The sequence below is a fragment of the Lissotriton vulgaris genome, chromosome 11, assembly GCF_964263255.1.
Source record: "Lissotriton vulgaris chromosome 11, aLisVul1.2, whole genome shotgun sequence".
NCBI lineage: Eukaryota > Metazoa > Chordata > Amphibia > Caudata > Salamandridae > Lissotriton > Lissotriton vulgaris.
Window position 1 is genome coordinate 823,909,013 of NC_141699.1, and position 21,499 is coordinate 823,930,511.

Consider the following 21,499-nt stretch of genomic DNA (forward strand, 5'->3'; position numbering starts at 1 on the left):
TATATGCAACTGGCTTACACTGTGAGAAGATTTGAAAAAAACACACAACTACAGATTCCTCAAGCTCGCTCTTTGGGGGTCCATAATGTCCGAAAGATGAGGCTTTCTGTCTCTCATTCACCTGCTCACTCTAATGTTCCCTAATTATTGGTAAAGTAGTGCTTCATTGGTGCCTATGCCAATAATGTGTTGGTGTATATGGTTGCGTTGATATTGTTTTTCCATAATTGCTGTGGAGTGCTTTGTGTCAGTATTGTTTAATGCCCCCATTAAGGAGACCACACAGCAGGCAGGGGCTATTTGGCCACAACCGTGGGGATTGAGGCCTTTTACCAATGCTTTTCCAGGAGCAGCAACAGTATGGCTTTGCAAACTGGGCCAAGTACAACTCTTTCCGCACTTGACTGTAGGCAAGCAGTCACAAGCTTCTCAGTGAGGTTAGTGTTGGGGTTACTGAGGCTCAAGAATCAAAGCCACCCCCCACCCCCAGCAACGCAAAAACATCAGTGTACAGTTCAGTGCTTCTTTTTGTAGAAAAGACAAGTACTTTATTACACAAAAACATAGAAATCCAGTACACATTTAATCATGAGTATTTGTGCTCTCATCAGGTTTTGATGATTAGGGCCTCACCTGTCTCTAGTGCCCCCCCCCCCCCCATCCCATACTGTGCCTGTCCCCTGTCACAGGTTCAGGGTCTAAAGGTAAGTTTATGGGTGCAGTTCCTGCCCCTCTGAGGTATTTTGGTCCGTTAGCCTCTCACCAAGATTGTAATTTCACTGTGGGGCTGCGTTTTTCTTTCGCAGTTTCAAATAGCAACAACTTGACCCAAAGATATCAGAGAGCTTTACATGAGTGCCAGTTGCATTACAGCCCACACATTCATTTCTAGGTACAGGGAGATTAAGTGATTTGCCCAGAATCACAGGATGTTTGAGCCTTCTGCCAGACTCGAAACTGGTTCCCCAACTTTAAAGTCGGCCACGATAAGCCACACCCTCCAGTTTGGCCCTCCTGTGGCATAAAGATCTCACAAGCAGCAGGCAGGACCCTCTAGGCGGCACACACCAGTCCAGTAGCAGTGAGGTGTTGCATTTGTTCATCCTGCGAGAGCAGGATCTCATTGGCAGCAGCCAAGAGCCTCCAGGTAACACACAACAATATTCTCATGGCGACATGGCAGCCAGACACAAAAGGGTTGCAGCACGAGCGGAGGCTTCTGTCGGTGGGTATCTTCTGGGCTGCTGCAGCAGATCATTTCCTCCTGGACTCCACAAGGTAAGCTGGCCACACACCTGCAGATGATGATTCTTCAGCATGGCGGATGCCAGGTGCTAACTTTGGCACACAGTGCCCTAAGGTGATGACCATAATTCTTCACAAGGCACTTCAGGGCACCTATCACTTCACTTAGTCTTCAGGACTGATCCCACGCACTTGGTAGTGCTGTAGTTATACAGTTCACTTATGGGGCACAAAAGCCACTAGAACCCAGCTTCTGTCAGGATTATCTCAAAGGAAAATGACTCTAGAGGCCTGGTGGCTACAATGAATATGTGTTGCAAAGGTCACACTGTCACTTCCGAGAGTATTGCAGTTCCTTTGGCTCACTTGCGTATCAAGTCTTTGTCAGACGGACCATATGCCAGGATCAATTACAGCATTCCCTTCCAGGATCCCGTCCTCCTCCTCCTACAGGATTGGTGCTTGCTTTGCTTGCTCACAGGCAGGGTATTCTAGAACCCAGGACAGTCCTGTAATTCCCCCATCAAATCAGACTCCAGGTAATGGTCCCTCACCTTTGGAGAGTTGGCTGTCAGCATGGTACCATCCCTTGGGTGCATAGTAGTCCCAGAGTACTTTACAGAGTACACCCCTCCTCGGTAGAAGAAACCACAACAATGAAACATTATGGTTCTTGACCTCCCATCCTAATAACAAATTCACAGATAGAGTATATGTATTCCATGTCTGTTTATTGGAACCAGTTTGGGTTAGATCCCCTTTCTTGTGTCTTGGCCAGGCCACCTTCCAAGCCTGGCATGTTTGTGCAAGGATGCTCTGCCTAGCAGGATAGCCTCAAGATGAAGTGCCCACCACAGAAGTACAAAGAGGTGAGAGCAGGCTGGGCCAAGCTATTTATGACTTCTTCTAACAGAGATCAGGAAGAGAGATAAGAATCTGTTCCCCTTCAAATGACTCCTTTCCCTATCAACAGATTCTGAAGGCCTCACTCTGTGTGCACTGCCATCCACCAAATAGAAGACGCAGGCAGATGTATGTACAGCTTAATGTATCAGCAATTCTAAGGAAACCCTGTCTCCTCTTTGCTCATAGCGGTTGGTGCTCCACCCTCCCATCCGGGAGATGTCAGAAATACACATATGCTGTCTGAGAAAGCAACTTTCCCTTCATCTTGTACTCTGGTCCAGGCTGTGGGCTTTCAAAATGTAAACCCCAGGCCTGTTTCACTTGTGCACAGCACACTATTACTCCTAGCACATATGCACATGTACAACACACATGATGTCACATTCAGGATTCCAGGTTCATTGTCAGCAGTGGAACTTTAGATGAATGGGCCTGTAATTACACAGTCCAGTCTCACCGATAAAAAGACCTGTCACTAGAATTCACTTACATGGTAAGCTGCCACCACTGTGCTCCACGCATGAAATTCACAGTGTGGGTAATAGTTCCCTGTCACTTTGATGGTTTGCTTGGTTCATCCCTCTCAGTACAGGAATAGGTACAGAACCTGTCATTGTTTAAGACCAGGCCTTGATCAAAGCATGCACGCAGGATTAAGTGTGGCAAGACCAAAAATCACAAATCCTGGATCACAGGTGTGCAGTTGGGGCATGGATGGCAGGGTACATGATTATACATCATGCAGGGGATATTCCTGTGACAACACTGTTATTGCGTTGCCTCGTGCCTATAGTTTGGGGTGCCTTCTTTGTTGGTATTGTGTTGTTGATTGTTTCATAGTTTTTTTCTGTGGAAGTGTTATTGTGTTGTTTTAGTTGCTTTCTTGCGTTATTGGGCTGAGGGAGTGGGTTGTTACCAGTTAAGAGAGCTGTGTCCGAGTGATAACATCATATTAGGGCAACAGGGACTATGCTATTGCCCACTGGATTTGTGGGTACTGCCCATGTTTGACCATGTTTAAAGAATTACAACTATGAGTAAATGACACCTGCAGTCAAATATTTAGTGAATGTCAAACCAGAGCCTCACTCACCTTTAATGGATACTTAGCATCCAATAATGTTATTGCCACTATGCAGGTGGAAACCAAGAGCAGTGTGGAGGACCTTGTGAGAGCTCTGTTGAGGAAAGCATACAGTGATCTGGAAAAAGTGCGCTCCATCTGGATTTGGATCTGCAATCACATAGGTAAGGACAATTGCTTTTAATGGATGTATGACGTTACAACGCATACTTTTACCACGCATGCCTTTACAACGCGGTTTTTACATCGCAAACCTTTACAAAGCATAGCGCTTTGGGGTGCTGGATAGTGAAAAGTTTAATTTTCTATTCCAACTCCAGTCCCCGTGGACACTCGGGAAGGTGTTGGATAGAAAATTAAACTTATTCCCTATCCTAGAGCGCCCCCAAGCGCAATGCGTTGTAATGGTGTGCGTTGTAATGGTAGTGCGTTGTAAAAGTTTTGTTGTAAAGGTTGTTCACCGCTTTTAATACTCGGCATCTAGACACCCACAGGCGCTGCATCTGGATCTCTTATAAAATGCATTACATTCAGTTGTGTGCCCCTGAGTTAACAGGTAAAGCAGGGATCAGTGAAGCAAGGATCCCTGGACAGAATATGATGAATGATTCAGTTTTACAGGTACTATTTCAAGGGCTTGCCAGTGGCTCTGTTTTGGCAGTGGAGAGAATATCTTTACAGGCTGTGGAGGCGGTGTAATGTGACCGATACAGATAGTGAATATGCATTGGATCAAAAAGATATTGAAAGACATTTTTTTTAACACAAATTAAAGTGTATGTGTGAAGTTAAAGGTACTATTTACAAACTGCACTTTGTATGACGTTTTATAGTACTATAGCAGTACCACAAAACGTAGTACAAAGTGTTAGTCACAACTGCACTTTTGTAGTAACGTATACTTTTGAGTAGCTTTACTGCATTTCAGTATTCACAAAATGGGATTTTGAAGTAATTTAAACATTTATAATAACTTACACTTTTGTAATAAGTCACAACCTATGTTATTTTCGGTGGCAGGGTGTTGCAGTACCACTGCTTGGCTATCCATAGTGCAGGACTTACAACAAAAGTGCAATGCTACACAAGTGTAAGTTTGTACAAAAGTACCATTTGTAAATACCAAAAATAAGTAAACTTACTCGAAAGTGTAAACTTACAAAAAAAGTGTAAATTACCTTTGTGAATCATATCCAAAATGGATCTGTGCATGTCTGACCTTCCCTTAAATTACACACATACTTACCATAGCTCCCAAAGGCAGCCTTGACTCAGTCATTTGCTCCTGGTACCTGATTTTGCTGTTCGTTATCCATATACGGTTTCAATAACAGGATGGTGTTGAGAATAGAGGACACGATAATCGAAGTATCAATAAATTATTTGGACCATAAAACAAAATAAAACTCTAGAGCAGGAGTCTTCAATCTGAAGCATGGGCGTCACCAGGGAGGCCTCCGTGGGGGAGCACCAGGCTCTGGCCAAAAGAAGCATTATATACTGATAATAGTGCTTTGTTTTCAGCAGAAAAGAATGAGTGGCAGTAAGCCGCTCTGTAATGGGTCATCACTAACATCTTTCGTCATTGATATCCTGGCTGAAAGAAGGCATCAAATGAGGTAATTGGAATTTTTATGGTCAATTGTGTCCCCTAACGTAGACCCCAACGGCTCCATGTACGCACTTCAAGTACATGTAATTTCCCTCCACAACCGAATCTGAAGACGCAAATACATTTGCGTCCAACGTTAACATGTCCTCTATCAGATCCACCTTAAATGGATCGATAATTCCGTTCCTAAGTATGCCGTACCACCGTCTTTATGTGGTGCGCTTTCACGTTTTTCAGGCCCTGCAGAGCTAGGCCCTGATTTCTGTCTTCAAGCCACTTCTGCCTCTGTCTCTGAAAGCTGCAGCATGGAGACGCATCCCTGACCTCTGCCTTACTTCCTGCCAACCGAGCGGTGCCCGGCTCGGCCTGGTCTGCCTGCCAAAAACAGTATTTTGCCTTCAAGTTATCAGCGTAGCCAGCTCAGCTCCTCGAAAACACATTCCTGTCTAGTGAAATACGAAAACATATCCCCGACTGCAGAGCAAGGGCCAAGCCTTCCTGTCCTCCCTCATGAAATTCATTGCTCCCGTTACCATGTTAGGCCCCTGGCTCCGAGCATTTGCACCTAGACACGCATACATTCAATATAGAATAGCCTCTGCCCAAGAGACCTTTTACTCCAGATTAAACATCCTCCAAACACATGATATCAGATATGTTTAGGGACAGGTCGATCTGACATGCCAGACTTCTGTCTCTTCTACTAGTGTTAAAAGTCAGACTCTTAGCTTCCTCCAGATGTACGTCAATCACACGTCATATTAGCTGCGCGCGCATCCAGGCCATAGGTTTCAGCTGACTCTGCAAGAATTCTCTAAGCATCCACCCACTTATGACACTTTTCTGTGACGTTTCTAGTTGACGCCTCTGTGCACACCCATGTTCACGCCTTTTTGCTACGCACATGTGTTCTTATCATATACATTTCACTTGTCACGCCTACTGTATTCAATGCTATTGTGTCATTTTACTATATATGTCATGTACTGTGAATAAATCGTTGACATCTTTTCCTGCCATCATTGCATACCCGTACCCTTGTATTGATGGACTAGATCTCCATTGACTCGAGTCATTTAGTCATCCTTCATGATTAAAGCCCTTATGACTCAGACACCACGGACTCTGCCTCTCATTTGATTGAGCTATTCTTTTGTAACCTGTCTGAAATTATATGGAAAAATAGTATACGGTAAAATATTTACCACATAATTTGGCGCCCGAATAGGGACCCCTCCCCCACCCCACGCGCCGGTGATGAGTCGCAGGCTTTGCCCCCGACTACAGCTGTGACGGACCCCATGCGCATCTGCAGGATTTCCTGTATCTCCCTCAGGCCTACGGAGGTGACGGAGACTGCGGCCGACATCCAGACGAGGCGGTGAGGAGTGCGGAGGATCCCGACCAGAGCCCAGCCGAGAGAGCAGTGTCCGAGGTATCGAGAGGCCCACCTGTAGTGTCGAGGCGCATGCGTAGTGCGCGGCAGAAGCAGTGACGTCAGTCCAGTCCAGTCGAGTTTCCGAGGCCTTCCGTTCCGTGCTTCCCGGTGAGTACCGTTGCTGGGGACGCATCTAGACGGGTGCATTAATTTGTGTCCGGTCAAGACGGGTTTGGGTACACAGACCCGGTCTGCACTGTTTTAGCAGTGTATCTGTACTGTTTAGCAGTGCATCTAGTATTGAATTATACAGTTATTATTGTTCGTTTCGAAATGTTTCAATGTGTTTTAATGTTGTGGTATGAATGATTGTTCGCATTTTTCTTACTGTGTTTATTGTGCATAGTGTCTAGATTGAGGATGCCTTTATTCTCGAAATTGCGACAGATAGGAACTAGGAAAGGGATACTTGAGGAAGCTGTTCCCATCCCACCCAGGGATACTCCTGGTTATTTTATGTACCACAAGCATGGCTTAGATGCCATATTATTTCTCGACTTGTGGGTGGAATACACGAAAGACTTGGCAGAGAATCAGAGATGACCCGTTACAGGGACATGGGATGCCGAGTGCATCATGAAAGTAGAGGAAGCGTTGTGGAAAAAGAAAGCCCGACAGTCACAGAAAGATGCCATTGAATTATGGCGTAAAGAATCACATAGACGGACAGAGAAAGCACTCAGAAAAGTAGAGAAAAGTAGAGAGGATTCTGAAAAAGCCAAAGAAAAGGAACTACTAGAAGAAGGAGAACGAGTTAGAATGGAACAACACGACAGACAGAGTAATGCCATTATGACAGGACTGTATCCAGTCCTGGCCAAGGGCCTGCCCAAGGCGACCCCGGAAACACCGAAAGATCTGCCCCCTCCATTGATTCCGACTAAATTACGTCACAAGACCGCAGCAGACATTTTCCTTTCTTCCTATTTAGACGACGTAGCTCCCGCATATACCAATGTACCTGCCCATGTACCCGTACCACCTGCTGACAATAACCTACCCCATGATCATCTGCCCCCGGGTCCGCAACAGCAGACCCCTCCTGCACCGCTTCCTGAACCCGTACCTGTTGTTCCCCCTATTCATCCGCTTAATCCTTTTGGGTCTGGCACGGTTCAGGTTCCAACCCCGTTACAGCAGATACCGACCCTACAGCCAGGTTATGCTCAAGCCTCCGCCTCAGGAGGTGCTACAGGAAGTTACCGCACCCCGCCACAGTTACAACGAGTGACAATGAGAGAATTCGCAATGTCGCGAACACCTAAAGGTGCCCCAGCCGAAAAGCTCAAAGAACAGCTTACAGATTGCAGATATGACACAGTGCCTGGTAAAACAGGACCCATGTTGTTAGCGTCTCTACGTTTAAGACGTGTTACAGATTATTTGATATTGTTACCAGAAATGCCAGACCATCTAGACAATCTGTATCATTTTATTAGAACAGGAGAAAGACCGGAGTGTGTCGGTGAAGCCATGTCACGTCAGAAAGTTGAGACTCAAGGTTTGATAATGCGATTTTTGGTTAATTGTTTGATAAGGGAACAAGATCAGCCCAGCTTTCCACAAAGTGAGATGGATAGATTGAACAGATGGGGTCAGAATATTTCAGAGGGTAAACATGATAGAGAGAGATGTGTACATGCTATGGTTAGAAAGATCCGTAAAGAAATAATAGCAATACATGCCCGTCGAGAATCTGAAAAACAACTCGAATCAGACGATCAGGACTCCTCAGAGGAGGAAGAAACAGAGAATCCAGCAGAAACCTCGCAACTACCAAGTAGAGACATGGTGGCATATGTAGGTAGAGAGAAACTCCCTAGACAGTATCCTCTTGATAGGCCCTTCGATAGACCCATTCGTTTAGAAAACAAGAAACGTTACCTTTGTCCGATACCAGAGCGATGTACCCTTGAACATGTATTCCAAATTACTGACAAAGTACTGAAAGAAAGAGTAGGTTATCACGAACTCAATACCCTACGTGATCAGGAACTAGCCCGGTCCGCAGTACAGTGGGCCGGAGATGACAGCATATACAAAGACGATTCAGTAGTGCAAACATTTTTAAGTCTTACTCCAGAAGAACAGCGACTAGCTGGTATATACATGACCCAACACCTCATTATACAGTACGAAAACCAAGCATCTGATCCAGGTCCGTTATATAGTTTATTGCAAGACTTACTCCTGAGAAGATGGAGAGGTCTAGGTACCGATCTAATTGAAACGATTTTAGAACAACGCCACAAATATAGAATTTTTTTGACTCCACATCTTGTTTCCGTTCCACCCCCAGTCAGGCAACCATATCACTTTGACAAACAGAATCCTTTACGAGAAGTACATCCAATCCGGAACCCTGATGATACCTTTGCACGTGTGTATGTATACACGCCCATAACTAAAATGGAATTATTGGAAATGAAGAAAATAGTGCCCAGTCATGATAAAGACCCTGCAGGTTTCCACCGTGAAATAAAAGACATGTTACTCATGGGAGATTATACCTATCCCGACATTATGAAAATATTGAAAGTGTTATTGCCTGCCGGTATTTACGAGAAACTCAAAGAAAAAGAATGGGAGGTGGGAGACAAAAAGATTGATTGGGCTGCATTAGAAGCCGAAGAAACGACTCGAACCCCAGGTTTAGGTCTTGGGGATAAAACTAAAGCATTACCAGGATTGTTAGTACAGGTTTTGCCAAGATTGTTAGCAACTAAAAAGGAGGACTGGGATGCAATCTCAGCCTGCAAACAGAAACCCGACGAAGACACTAGTGATTTTTATTCCCGATTTGAGAAATGTTTTATTATTAATAGTGGCCTGAAAACAAGTAGCGACTCATACCCACACCTTTTTGTATCCAAATTAGTCGAGAATTCATTGCCCCAGGTTAAGAACCGTGTACTGAAAGTCGAGAGCACATGGCAAGCTAATTCGCCTTCCCAAATTTTACAAATGTTACAGTATCACCAGAACAGAATTAGAGAAGAACATGATCACGAACAGAGACGTATGAAAGACACGAAAATGAAAGTACTAGTTGCTCAGTCAGTTCCAGCTGACGGTCATAAAAGGGGTACGACACAATCCAATAATTCAAATTCAGCAGCTCCTGTTAAAGGGATATGCAACTATTGTAAACAGCCAGGTCACTATGTAAACGATTGTGCAGTTTTGAAACACAACATAGCCACAGGTAAAACTAAAAAGAGACCGCGTCCTCCTAGACAGGACCAGGTCCAACAACACGTTCCACAGAATGTCCAGCCTATGCAGGTTCCACATAAGACCATAGCGGTACCACAGCCACAGCCCATTGCCGCAACACAACATGTCACACAGCAGATGTACCAGTATGCGCAATCTGACTACCCCGATTACCAGCAATACACATGAAACAGCCTAGAGAGGGAGGTTGGCTTGCCCCTTATTGAGGTTCCTGTAGATCAAGAAGGCCCTTATGTACACAGTCAGGTATTAGGGAAGGATAGAAAATTTTTAATTGACACAGGGGCAAGCAGGACAACCATCAGTCACGACGAGGTTCCAGGGGCACCCCTCTCAGGCTCACAGAATGTTTCCCTTGGATTTTCAGGAAAGCCTATTGTTAATGAAGTCTCGAAACCAGTTCCCCTTGCAGTTGGTCCATTGTCCCGCACTACAGATTTATTGCTCACGAAATCCTGTCCAGAAAACTTGCTTGGTATAAAGACCCTGAAGGCTCTAGGAGCTGTAATTTGTTGTTCTCCGGAAGGAGTAAGGTTGTTCCTTCGTGATTTTAAGGGACATTATGTATTGAGAGATTTTGACCCCAGGTTACAGAATGTTCCTGCACATTTATGGGCGAAAGGCCCCACTGATGTAGGTTGTATGCACATTACTCCATATCGTGTCACACTCAAGCCAGGAGTAGTACTACCACGCATCCGACAATACAAGTTACCACCAGATGCTGTAGTGGCTTTACTGAAAATCATTGACGAGCTCATTGCACAAGGAGTGGTTGTAGAAACCGACTCCAATGTTTGTAATTCCCCTATCATTCCAATTCTTAAACGTACTGATCCAAATGCACTTCCTGTTTATCGATTAGTTATCGATTTACGAGAATTGAATAAATGCATTGTACCACAATATCCCGTGGTCCCAGACATTTCGTCCTTATTGACAGCTATTGATTCTGAAGCAACGTTCTTTACTGTAATCGACCTCAAGAACGCCTTCTTTAGTGTTCCTATTGACCCGGAGAGCCAATATCTTTTCGGATTCTGTTTAAATGGCCGAAGCTTCAAATTTGCACGCGCACCTCAAGGATTCACAGAAAGCCCCAGCAACTACAGCCAAGCATTAAAACGACAACTTGACAGTATTCACATGCCTGCCAACACTGCCCTACTTCAATACGTCGATGATCTATTGATCACCGCTCATAGTGAACCAGAATGTGAACAAGCATCACTGACAGTCTTACTTTTCTTGGCGGACAAGGGACACAAGGTGTCTCCTTCGAAGCTACAATTCTGTGCCCAACAAGTGGTGTACCTTGGGCACTTGCTGACCAAGTGGGATAGGCAGTTGACACCAGAACGAATTCAGTTAATTGCACATCTTCCGCAACCCAAGACACAGACAGAAGTACGAGCCTTTATTGGACTCACTTCTTATTGCAGACAATGGATTCCACAATATGCATTTCTAGCTAAACCACTCATACAGTTGACTACACAGGAGGCAGCGTCTTCGTCTGTTCTTCCATGGACTCAGGAACATACACAAGCTTTTGACGAATTAAAGAAAGCCTTATGTCAAGCACCAGTTTTAGCTACACCATGTTACAGCAAACCTTTTACACTTTTTGTCACAGAACGCGATGGCACAGCGTTGTCGGTTCTCACTCAGTTACAAGCAGACAAACACAGACCGTGTGCTTATTTTTCGAGTACATTGGATCCAGTAGCCCAGGCCTTGCCTGCATGCTTAAAGTCAGTTGCAGCTACAGCTCTAGCAATCAGACAAAGCGACTCCATTGTATTAGGACATCAATTGACAGTACAAGTTCCACATTCTGTAGCGGTTCTTTTAAACAGAACCCAGACTCAACACCTGACTGTAGCACGACTGACAGGTTATGAATTGACGTTATTCCAACCACACATAGAAATCAGACGCTGTAACACACTGAATCCTGCTACACTTTTACCATCGAGCACCATAGATCCTACTCCACATGACTGCGTAGAAGTGGTTGACACAGTTACGAAACCCAGACAAGACTTGACAGATGTCGCATTACCCGATCCAGACCTGACACTTTATGTGGATGGTTCATGTTTAAGAACAAGTACAGGAGAGTTAGTGGCTGCGTATGCAGTGACCACTGAAACTGAAGTCATAGAAACACATCGCATTGACACTCTGTCAGCCCAAGCAGCAGAGCTCATTGCTCTGACCCAAGCCTGTATACGTGCAAAGAACCAGAAAGTAAACATATACACAGATTCACGTTATGCATTCGGAGTTGTTCACGACTTCGCTGTCCTCTGGCAGGAAAGAGGTTTCTTGACCTCTCACTGAGCCAAGATTCAACATGGCCCCCTCATTCAAGCCCTATTAGAAGCAATACATTTGCCTACAGCTATAGCTATCATGAAGTGCAAGGCACATACAAAGGTCACAGACAAGATTTCTCAGGGTAACGACTTTGCAGATCAAATAGCGAAACATACAGCACTGACTCATACTCAAACGACTGACATGACCAAGACAGATGTAACTTCACAGACACATTGCATGACAGTCAGGGACCCCACACTAGATGTCATCGACATACAGACACACGCCACTCCAGATGAAATAAAGAAATGGGCTGAACAAGGAGGGGTCCAGACAGACCAAGGATGGATGACGAGGGGAAAGACCACATGGTTTCTCCCCAACTCTATGGTTCAAGTTATCATTAACACAGCACATAGTCCAGCACATTTAGGAGAAAAAGCCATGTTAGACAGTGTACAGAACCTTTGGTTCAACAAGCATTTACGAGCAGCAGCAAAACAGAAAGTGCGTACCTGCATGATCTGTTGTCAGTTCAATCCAGGAAAAGGGATTCCCGTAGAGCAAGGTGGATTCCATCCTCCCGACTATCCTTTTGAAGTCCTCCAGATGGATTATATCCAGATGGACAGATGCCGAGGATTTAAGTATGTCCTCGTAGTCGTATGTGCCCTATCCCGATGGACAGAAGCATATCCCGTCCCAGATTACACTGCCCCGACCACTGCCAGGCAGTTGGTTCGTGAGGTTTTCCCTCGATACGGTTTGCCCCATGTCGTGTATTCAGATAACGGTCAGCCATTCTCATCCGAACTCATGAAGCAGGTCTCTCTTCTATTGGGGTACCAGTGGAAGTTTCACTGTGTCCGACATCCAGAGGCAGCAGGTCTCGTGGAGCGACACAATCAGACTCTGAAAACTCGCCTTGCAAAAGTGTGTAAAGAGAAGGGAGTGGATTGGATAGTAGCATTGCCAGTTGCTCTTTTTTATATGAGAATGGTAGCTCATTCTAGGACAGGGCTATCCCCGTATGAGGTGGTCTTCGGTAGACCTCCTAATATGTGGGGGACGCCTCTGCCGCGAAAGATTACTGATGTTGATAGTACTATGTTGACAGATTACCTTGCTTCCTTGATGTCTGCACTACAATCATGGTGTTCACAGGTCGCGGCAGCCTTCCCAGACAACACCGAGGTGAAGCCACATGAACTGGTCCCAGGCGATGTTTTAGTTATTCGGAACTTTGACAGATCAAGCCCGTTGGAGCCCCGCTGGAAGGAGCCGAAGATTGTTTTGTTAACAACAAGGACTGCAGTAAAAATTGAGGGACGGAAGGGGTGGGTGCACTCCAGTCACGTCAAACGCTTTCATAGACTTCCGCCAAAATCCGAATCCCAGAACTCCCACGTACCAGTGACTGATACCAAACTCCCCCTTCTAGAGAAAACTCCCCAAGAGGAGTATCGCCAAAAGTTGAGGTCTAGTAAGTCAGACAGTTTAATTGTTTAAGTCCCCCTCGGGTGCAGCGGTTAGGCAGTTCTGACAATGTATAAGTTAGACCCAAATAGAGAGAGAGATAGACAGGAGACCAAGAAACGAAAATATTGTAAAAGTCTCCGGAGCAGATGCGTCTGCACATTACTTATTATGTTTTTTCTGAGTCTTACGATTATTGCTTTAAGTTGGATGCTTTATATGTATTTTCCTCTTGCACATTTTTCTAATAACACTGCAGAACACACGTTTAGTGCTCTACCCCCACACGAATTGTCTTATCGACTTGCGCTGCGCAACAATACATTCATTCGTATGTTACACCATTCTCACCAGACCAACAATGCTACTAATTGTTGGATATGTGGCCGACTCCCTCCCTACCAGAACTACAAGGGAGCTCTGCCTCTCTTTCCTTACCCGTTTACACATAATGGTTCCTGTGGTGCCTGGTTTAGTTTAATATCTTCTATGGACACTGACTCTAAGGTTTCCCAAGGCAATTGGATATGGGGAAATCTGAACACAGTCATGAACAAAGCATGTTTCCCGAACGAAGAGGGTCTTCCACAAATGACAGGGACAGATCTAGAAAATGAAGTGTATGGATTAGGCAATTTTACACTTAACCTCATGATTCTAAATGTTCAGTCAGAAACCAGTCCAGACTTGCCATCCATTTCAGTTCTACCAGCGAAAGGAGTACTATGTGTCAGAAAAAATGGTTCAGTACATCTAGGTCACAGTGACTGTACTACTGTGGTCGAATTCAGTGATCAAGGCAAGTCTACTTTCAAAGCTTCCCGACATTCCTATTTTATATGTGGTCAGACAGCTTATGTCCGTTTACCTCCAGACTGGGATGGTACCTGTTTCATTGCATTCTTATTACCACCAGTATTTCTAGCCCCATAAGACTATCACAGGAATTCCCGCCTTAATATTGTTAGACACAAAAGAGACCTCCCAATAGTTGATCAGACTGAAACTACATGGGAACAATATACAGATTTCAATAAAGGGTTCTTTCCCTATCTAGGAACCGTCTCCAATAGTAAACTGATACGCAAATTAACCAGAATACTAGAAGCCGTAGTGAATGAGACTACTTCAGCTTTGGGCAACTTAACAGAGGAGCAGTCTGCTATGAGACTTGTTGTTCTTCAGAACCGCCTTGTCCTTGACGTCATCCTGGCCGATAGGGGCGGGGCTTGTAGAGTCATCGGATCCAGTTGCTGCGTATTTATTCCAAATAATGCGCCATCAGTCTATAAAGCTATTACCCGACTTCACGAAATTTCTCACCTGATACATCAGTATCCAGGCTCCTGGACTTGGTCCGGTTGGCTCTGGAGTGTAGTATCAGCCTGGGGATGGAAGCTACTGTCATTCCTAGGAATCATATTGGCCATAGTATTCAGTTGTTGTTTATGTTTACAATGTGGGCCAGCGATTTGCGGCTTGTGCGCCACAGCATGTATTCCCCATTCAAGTGCACGTTCCCATTCCAGAAGAAAGAAAGAAGAACAGATGATGTTGTATGAACAGATTGATGGTCTCATGAACATCGACATATCATGAAGGGTCCGTAGGGGACAAGGAGGGAATGAGGTAATTGGAATTTTTATGGTCAATTGTGTCCCCTAACGTAGACCCCAACGGCTCCATGTACGCACTTCAAGTACATGTAATTTCCCTCCACAACCGAATCTGAAGACGCAAATACATTTGCGTCCAACGTTAACATGTCCTCTATCAGATCCACCTTAAATGGATCGATAATTCCGTTCCTAAGTATGCCGTGCCACCGTCTTTATGTGGTGCGCTTTCACGTTTTTCCTGGCCCTGCCGAGCTAGGCCCTGATTTCTGTCTTCAAGCCACTTCTGCCTCTGTCTCTGAAAGCTGCAGCATGGAGACGCATCCCTGACCTCTGCCTTACTTCCTGCCAACCGAGCGGTGCCCAGCTCGGCCTGGTCTGCCTGCCAAAAAAAGTAATTTGCCTTCAAGTTATCAGCGTAGCCAGCTCAGCTCCTCGAAAACACATTCCTGTCTAGTGAAATACGAAAACATATCCCCGACTGCAGAGCAAGGGCCAAGCCTTCCTGTCCTCCCTCATGAAATTCATTGCTCCCGTTACCATGTTAGGCCCCTGGCTCCGAGCATTTGCACCTAGACACGCATACATTCAGTATAGAATAGCCTCTGCCCAAGAGACCTTTTACTCCAGATTAAACATCCTCCAAACACATGATATCAGATATGTTTAGGGACAGGTCGATCTGACATGCCAGACTTCTGTCTCTTCTACTAGTGTTAAAAGTCAGACTCTTAGCTTCCTCCAGATGTACGTCAATCACACGTCATATTAGCTGCGCGCGCATCCAGGCCATAGGTTTCAGCTGACTCTGCAAGAATTCTCTAAGCATCCACCCACTTATGACACTTTTCTGTGACGTTTCTAGTTCACGCCTCTGTGCACACCCATGTTCACGCCTTTTTGCTACGCACATGTGTTCTTATCATATACATTTCACTTGTCACGCCTACTGTATTCAATGCTATTGTGTCATTTTACTATATATGTCATGTACTGTGAATAAATCGTTGACATCTTTTCCTGCCATCATTGCATACCCGTACCCTTGTATTGATGGACTAGATCTCCATTGACTCGAGTCATTTAGTCATCCTTCATGATTAAAGCCCTTATGACTCAGACACGGCGGACTCTGCCTCTCATTTGATTGAGCTATTCTTTTGTAACCTGTCTGAAATTATATGGAAAAATAGTATACGGTAAAATATTTACCACACAAAAGGGAAGAGACTCCAAATATTCTTCAAAAACTGACCCCCATTTATAATAACAACACTGTGGATACTTTCACAGGTTAGTAAGGCCTGCATGACAAGAATAGTATGTTTGGCAATCTTGTATTTGATTGCATTTTGAAAATGGTATAAGAACTTAACTGCAATGTTTAAATACGCCTAGACCTATTGAAACATTGTAAGTTTCATAGAACAATTGTGAAAAATTTGAGGGGGGCCTAATGATTTTCTTTTTCTATGGAGGGGGCGCGGCTTTAAACGGTTTTAAAAACACTGCGCTGGGGGCCAGATTCTTAATAAATAAATACATCTGCTCTTTTTGTTTTGCCTTTACAAAGATTTTCAAGAGTACTTCTACAAACCTGTAATGGTCACAGGTTTCAAGAAGTACTCTAGGAAACATCTTGTATATTCCCAATTACGTTTATGCTAAGGCAGTGTGCATGATTAAGTGTGCATAGTCTACAATGGTACAATATGAGTGCACTTGGCCTTTTTTTCATTTATTTGTTACTTGATAATGATAATATGTTTCACTTTGGAGAAAACCTTTTCCCTATACCCCCACCGATTTTGGGGTTTTCCCTTCCCATTCTCAACCTGACATCCGGGTTTATTTTTGCTCTTGAAGGAAGTAAATCTCCAACTGCTCCAACTGCTTCCAGAGAGGGAATGGGTTGTAGAGAAGCTTGTGAATTCGCCTAGGACAAGATATCCTGCAAAATATTTCACCATACTAGGGTATATCCATTTATAAGTGCACATTTTACTTTTTATGAATTACATTTGCACTCGTAGCTCAAGCTCTTTCCACATGTAATTTGGACTTGGCAAGCAAATGGGTCTGTGAATCAGTTCCATTATGAAAAGGAAGGACAACAAATGGGACTTTAGAAGCTTTTAGGCAAGAATATTCTATCCAAAGTGTTGTGTTTGTTAATAGACTGTTACTGTTAGCAGTAATGCTGTGTTTAGTCACGTTAGGACCTATGATCTTTTGACTGGGTGTGAGTGTTTGATTGATTCAGATGCTCCGTCCATCACCACCCCCTTTTGTACCGCTTTTGGCCGCCATAGGTGTGGCAGGGTATGCTCAGGCGTGAGTCCCTTGCTCACTTTGCCACTGGATTCAAGCAAGCCGGGCTGAAGACGGCTGGAATGCCAGAAACCGGTCCTCGGAAGCTTGTTTCCGGTCCAGGGAAGACATGGCTTGGCAGTTCGGGCTAGACTGTTTCTATGAGGCACAGGGAGCCATGTCTGAATTGGGGTGGCAGAGTGGGCTAAAGAACGGTGATGGATTAAACCCAGATCTTTTGACTGATTCAGATGCTCCGTCCATCACCACCCCCTTTTGTACGGCTTATCAATGGCATAGCTGCTAAGTAGAGGAAGTGGAACGGTGGCATGCTGTTAAATGTAGTCACAGGTGGTGACTCTTAATACTGGAGGGGCGTTTGTGAGTGAAGTGAATATTTTAACTCAGTGACATGCACTGTGACAAACCTACAAGCCTTTAGGTTCAATGTCTAAGCTCTCAATCATGGCTCGTTAACAGAATTTTGTTAATAACAGGCCATTATTAAGAGCTCTGGAGTTGAGGCTGAAGCCAATGCCAGTTTCTCACAGTGCCTATCAGGTGGTCAAACAGCTAATAATAAAAGAGAAGAAATTTTTACTTACCCACGGGTCAACAGCATTCTCCTCTTCTGCAGTCCAAGCATGAGTCCTAGAGCCTCAACCAACTTCTCCTCTATCAATCTAGATGCTGCTATCATGCGGCGGATTATGTTAAGCAGCATGAAAGAGGCACCACAATAGGTTGGAGCGGGCAGCTTCAACACTCCCTCGTGCACTGGGGGCTGTGCCTGTTCTCCAGCCAGCTGTCTAAGACAGCTTGGGTTGGAGAGGTTGAAAGCATGCATAGCGAGAGGATTCTCTATGGCCCACACCTGTAGTGTGGGAGAGTGAAGACTTAATTCCAAGCACAGCCTGGGAAGCCCTGCATTGCCAGGTGTTGATGGAAAAACCAGTGTCCCCTCAAATAGCCTCTCACTTGTCTGCCTGTCATCGCACAAAGAAGTCACCTCCCAGATAGTCGTGTCAACCCCACGATAATCTTAACAATTACTTCACACAAGTCTCTTCTGCTGTCAGCACTCACAAATCTGTAATAGTTTTCCACAGTGTTCATGCTTTATTACCAAATCCTCCTTGTCACCCACGAGAGAGTCACAGCAGCACTCACTATTTCCTGGCAAGCAGTCCCCTGTTCCCTCAGGAATGGCACAGGTTCATCCATTAGCATAGTGGCCACATAGTGAAAGTTGAACTTGAGCTTGGTGACCTACAGCTTATTATGATGAACATGTTACTTATTTAGTAATACCCTTTCTGTTGGATATTCTATCTAATTGCAAATTCCTCACCTTATGAAAACCCCCACTCACTAACCTGCATCAAGAGATTTTGATCAGCAGTACCCTCGTGCACTGGTAGGTGGTGTTGTGCGGCTATATGTGGGGTACATCTCGGCCGGAAGTAACTTCGAACCATAATATAACCACTAACCGCTGCTCATCATCAGTTTCTTATTGATATCCTTCCACACTGTTGTACGCAGAGCCCTCAGAAATCAGATTGTGTTGGTGTGCAGATTTCTAATTTGAATCTATTTAATATGGACCAGAAGAGTCCATTCCAGAGAATGGGGAGCAGCGTGGGTCAGTGAGGATTCTGTGGGTAGACAGAGTTTCCATCACAATAGCATTTCTGAAGGTAAGTAACTTGTTCTTCTGACGGATGCTTCTAACTGCAGATTCTTCATCTTTGAATAGATTCCAAAGCAGTATCTCACAGATGCTGGATCTGCGGCCCGGCCCGGCTATCCAGACGATAGTGCTTCATGAAAGTGTGAACTGATGCCTACGTCACAGCTTCGCAGATGCCCAAAATCAGCAGCTTAGATTCTGCTAGAATGAGCCATCAGGTGCTCCAGAGGTTGTTTCCTGGCCAGTCCATAGTAGATCTTTATACAAAGACTAATCCATCTGGAGATGATCCATTTCTTCTCTGCTTTCCCCTTCTTCACCCCAGAGAAACCCGCAAAGAGCTGATCGTACATCCAGTGATCTTTGGTAAGATTGATGTAGAAACTGAGAGCTCTCTTCAGGTGTGGCAATAATGTCTTTCTTCTTCTTAGGATGGAGGAGGAGATGGAGCAAAAAACGTTGGCAGGGCGATAGAATAACCCCAGTGAAAAGTGTTAACGTTTGAGGAAAATTGCCTTGGTTCTTAGCACTAACTTGGCTGGGAAGAAGGTGGTGTAAGGTCGTTAGACAGAGAATGCTTGCAGTTCTCTCGTATGACGAGCTGACTGTCTACTATATGAACAATCTCAAAGGGTAGCAGTACATAGGTTCAAATGGGGTGAAGAATGTAAGAAACGGAAGTGAGTTTCTTTTGGGGTATCGAAAGGGTTTTGGCAGGAACATATAGATCAGATCTTTCATAAAACGAATCACAACAGGTGATTCAAACAAAGATGAGTGAACAGGTAATAGTAGAAAGGCCTAAAAGGCTGACAAATACTTTAATAGGTGTCACAGCAAAGCTTCTTTGAGCTAAAGACAAGGAGAAAAGAACAACATCCTATAACTGGACCCGTAAGGGTTGGATGTGCCAAGAACACCAAACATCTCCCAAAGTCCTGCATAGAGGGTCATAGTAGAGGGACACAAAGGCATCCACAATCAGAGTGAGTTTTAAAGCTGCTAAAAGTCGCCACTCATTATCCACAAATGGAGGTGTAGGTTGTTCAGGCTCGGGTGCAGAACCCTGCCCTGTTGTTGTGAAAGTAAGTCCTACCAAAGAGGTAGGTGAATCGGTAATAGTTCTGGTATCACACTCTCCTTGCCATTAGGATGACTTGGGCTATTTGTTCCTTATCTTCTTCAGAACAACTGGCAGGAGAAGTAACAGCAGTAAGGCGGCACAAAATTGAAAGGCAACTGAGAGCGTGAGAACTGCCTTTGGCAACTTCAATGTGCAAAAGTTTGGAAATTATGTTTTCTTGGTGATGGTGAAAAGATTGAGTCAGGGGACCCCCCCCCCCCCCCCATTGTAAGAAAATACTGTGTGCCACCTCTCAGTACTGCCTCCATTCATGATCCGCTAGGATTCCATAGGCATGAGGAGTACTTTAAGACTGTCATGCTGACCAGGGGACATGTCTTACAACATGACGGAGACATATGTCACACTGACAATATCTGTTTTTATTTTCAAAATAAAAAAGCAATGGACCCATCACCATGGGATTTTGAACTCATGTCGTGCTTGGATCATTAAAATGTTTTCACTTTCACTTACCCTCACTTTTTGGATAGCAGTGTGTAAAAGTAAAAATATGCCACTCTAAATAGGACGTGTGTGTGCTGCCTGGGAAACATGCAACAAGGTTGGGATAATACATGGCGCATCACACACAACCTGTACGTTTAAAGAGTTCGTATTTTAATGGTTACAAAAACAATGCTCATTTGCAGATGGTGGGCATATTGCTACTTGATTCCCATCAATGAAGACAATTAAATGGGGAAATGTGCAATATAATAGAATAGTAATTTTGGCTGTTCTATGTCCTGTTGTGTTTTAGGAAAAGTTTCTGTAGAAGATGGCTAAGTACTCAATTTAACATACTTAGTGCACAGCTTATTTACAGAGTCCCTTCCAAACACCGATAAAATGTTCCAGAAGAAGTACTTCTCAGTAGCAATGATGCCTAAGACCAAGATTGTGACATCTTCTGAAGTAGATGCTTTTTTTTCTTTACATTTTTCAATTAACAATCGTTTAATATGCTAGGCATTTGATGGGAGAGACATTGTCTCATCTTCCTAATGAACATTCATTTATTTTTTCTTCTTTCGTTTTTTGCCAATTTCGATTTCATATTTTTCTGATTTATTTTGAGCATTTCTTATACAACTTTAATTTTAAAAAGTCTTTTCGAAAATAGCTTTATTGAAATGTATTTACTGTTTGATAACAACAGAGAAAACTATCATTGTCACGTGGTTCAAACTAATTTTTTAATACATTTGGAATATTAACAATTATCTGGTTACATATTCAGATATTCCATTCAAGCTATTCTAACAATTGACTAATTTATAGTTCCTATCTGAGACCTCTAATTGTCTTCAGAATGTTGTGAAAAATATAAATTCCAGCAGTCTTGCTTCCCCACTTGTGGGACCAGTAACAATAATGCCTAAGTAGTTACAAATAGCCATCAGGTGGACATGTGGGCCAGCACTATCAGCT

General features: G+C 44.2%; 1 protein-coding gene across 1 annotated transcript in view; it reads left to right on the forward strand.

Annotated features, from left to right (window-relative positions):
* LOC147683540 (uncharacterized) overlaps nt 1-21,499 on the forward strand; it is a 250,716-nt gene that overhangs the window by 146,961 nt on the left and 82,256 nt on the right. Inside the window, exon 7 of the mRNA XM_086943932.1 lies at nt 3,291-3,399. Coding sequence (XP_086800058.1) covers nt 3,291-3,399 — 109 coding nt within the window. The remainder of the gene's footprint in view (nt 1-3,290; nt 3,400-21,499) is intronic.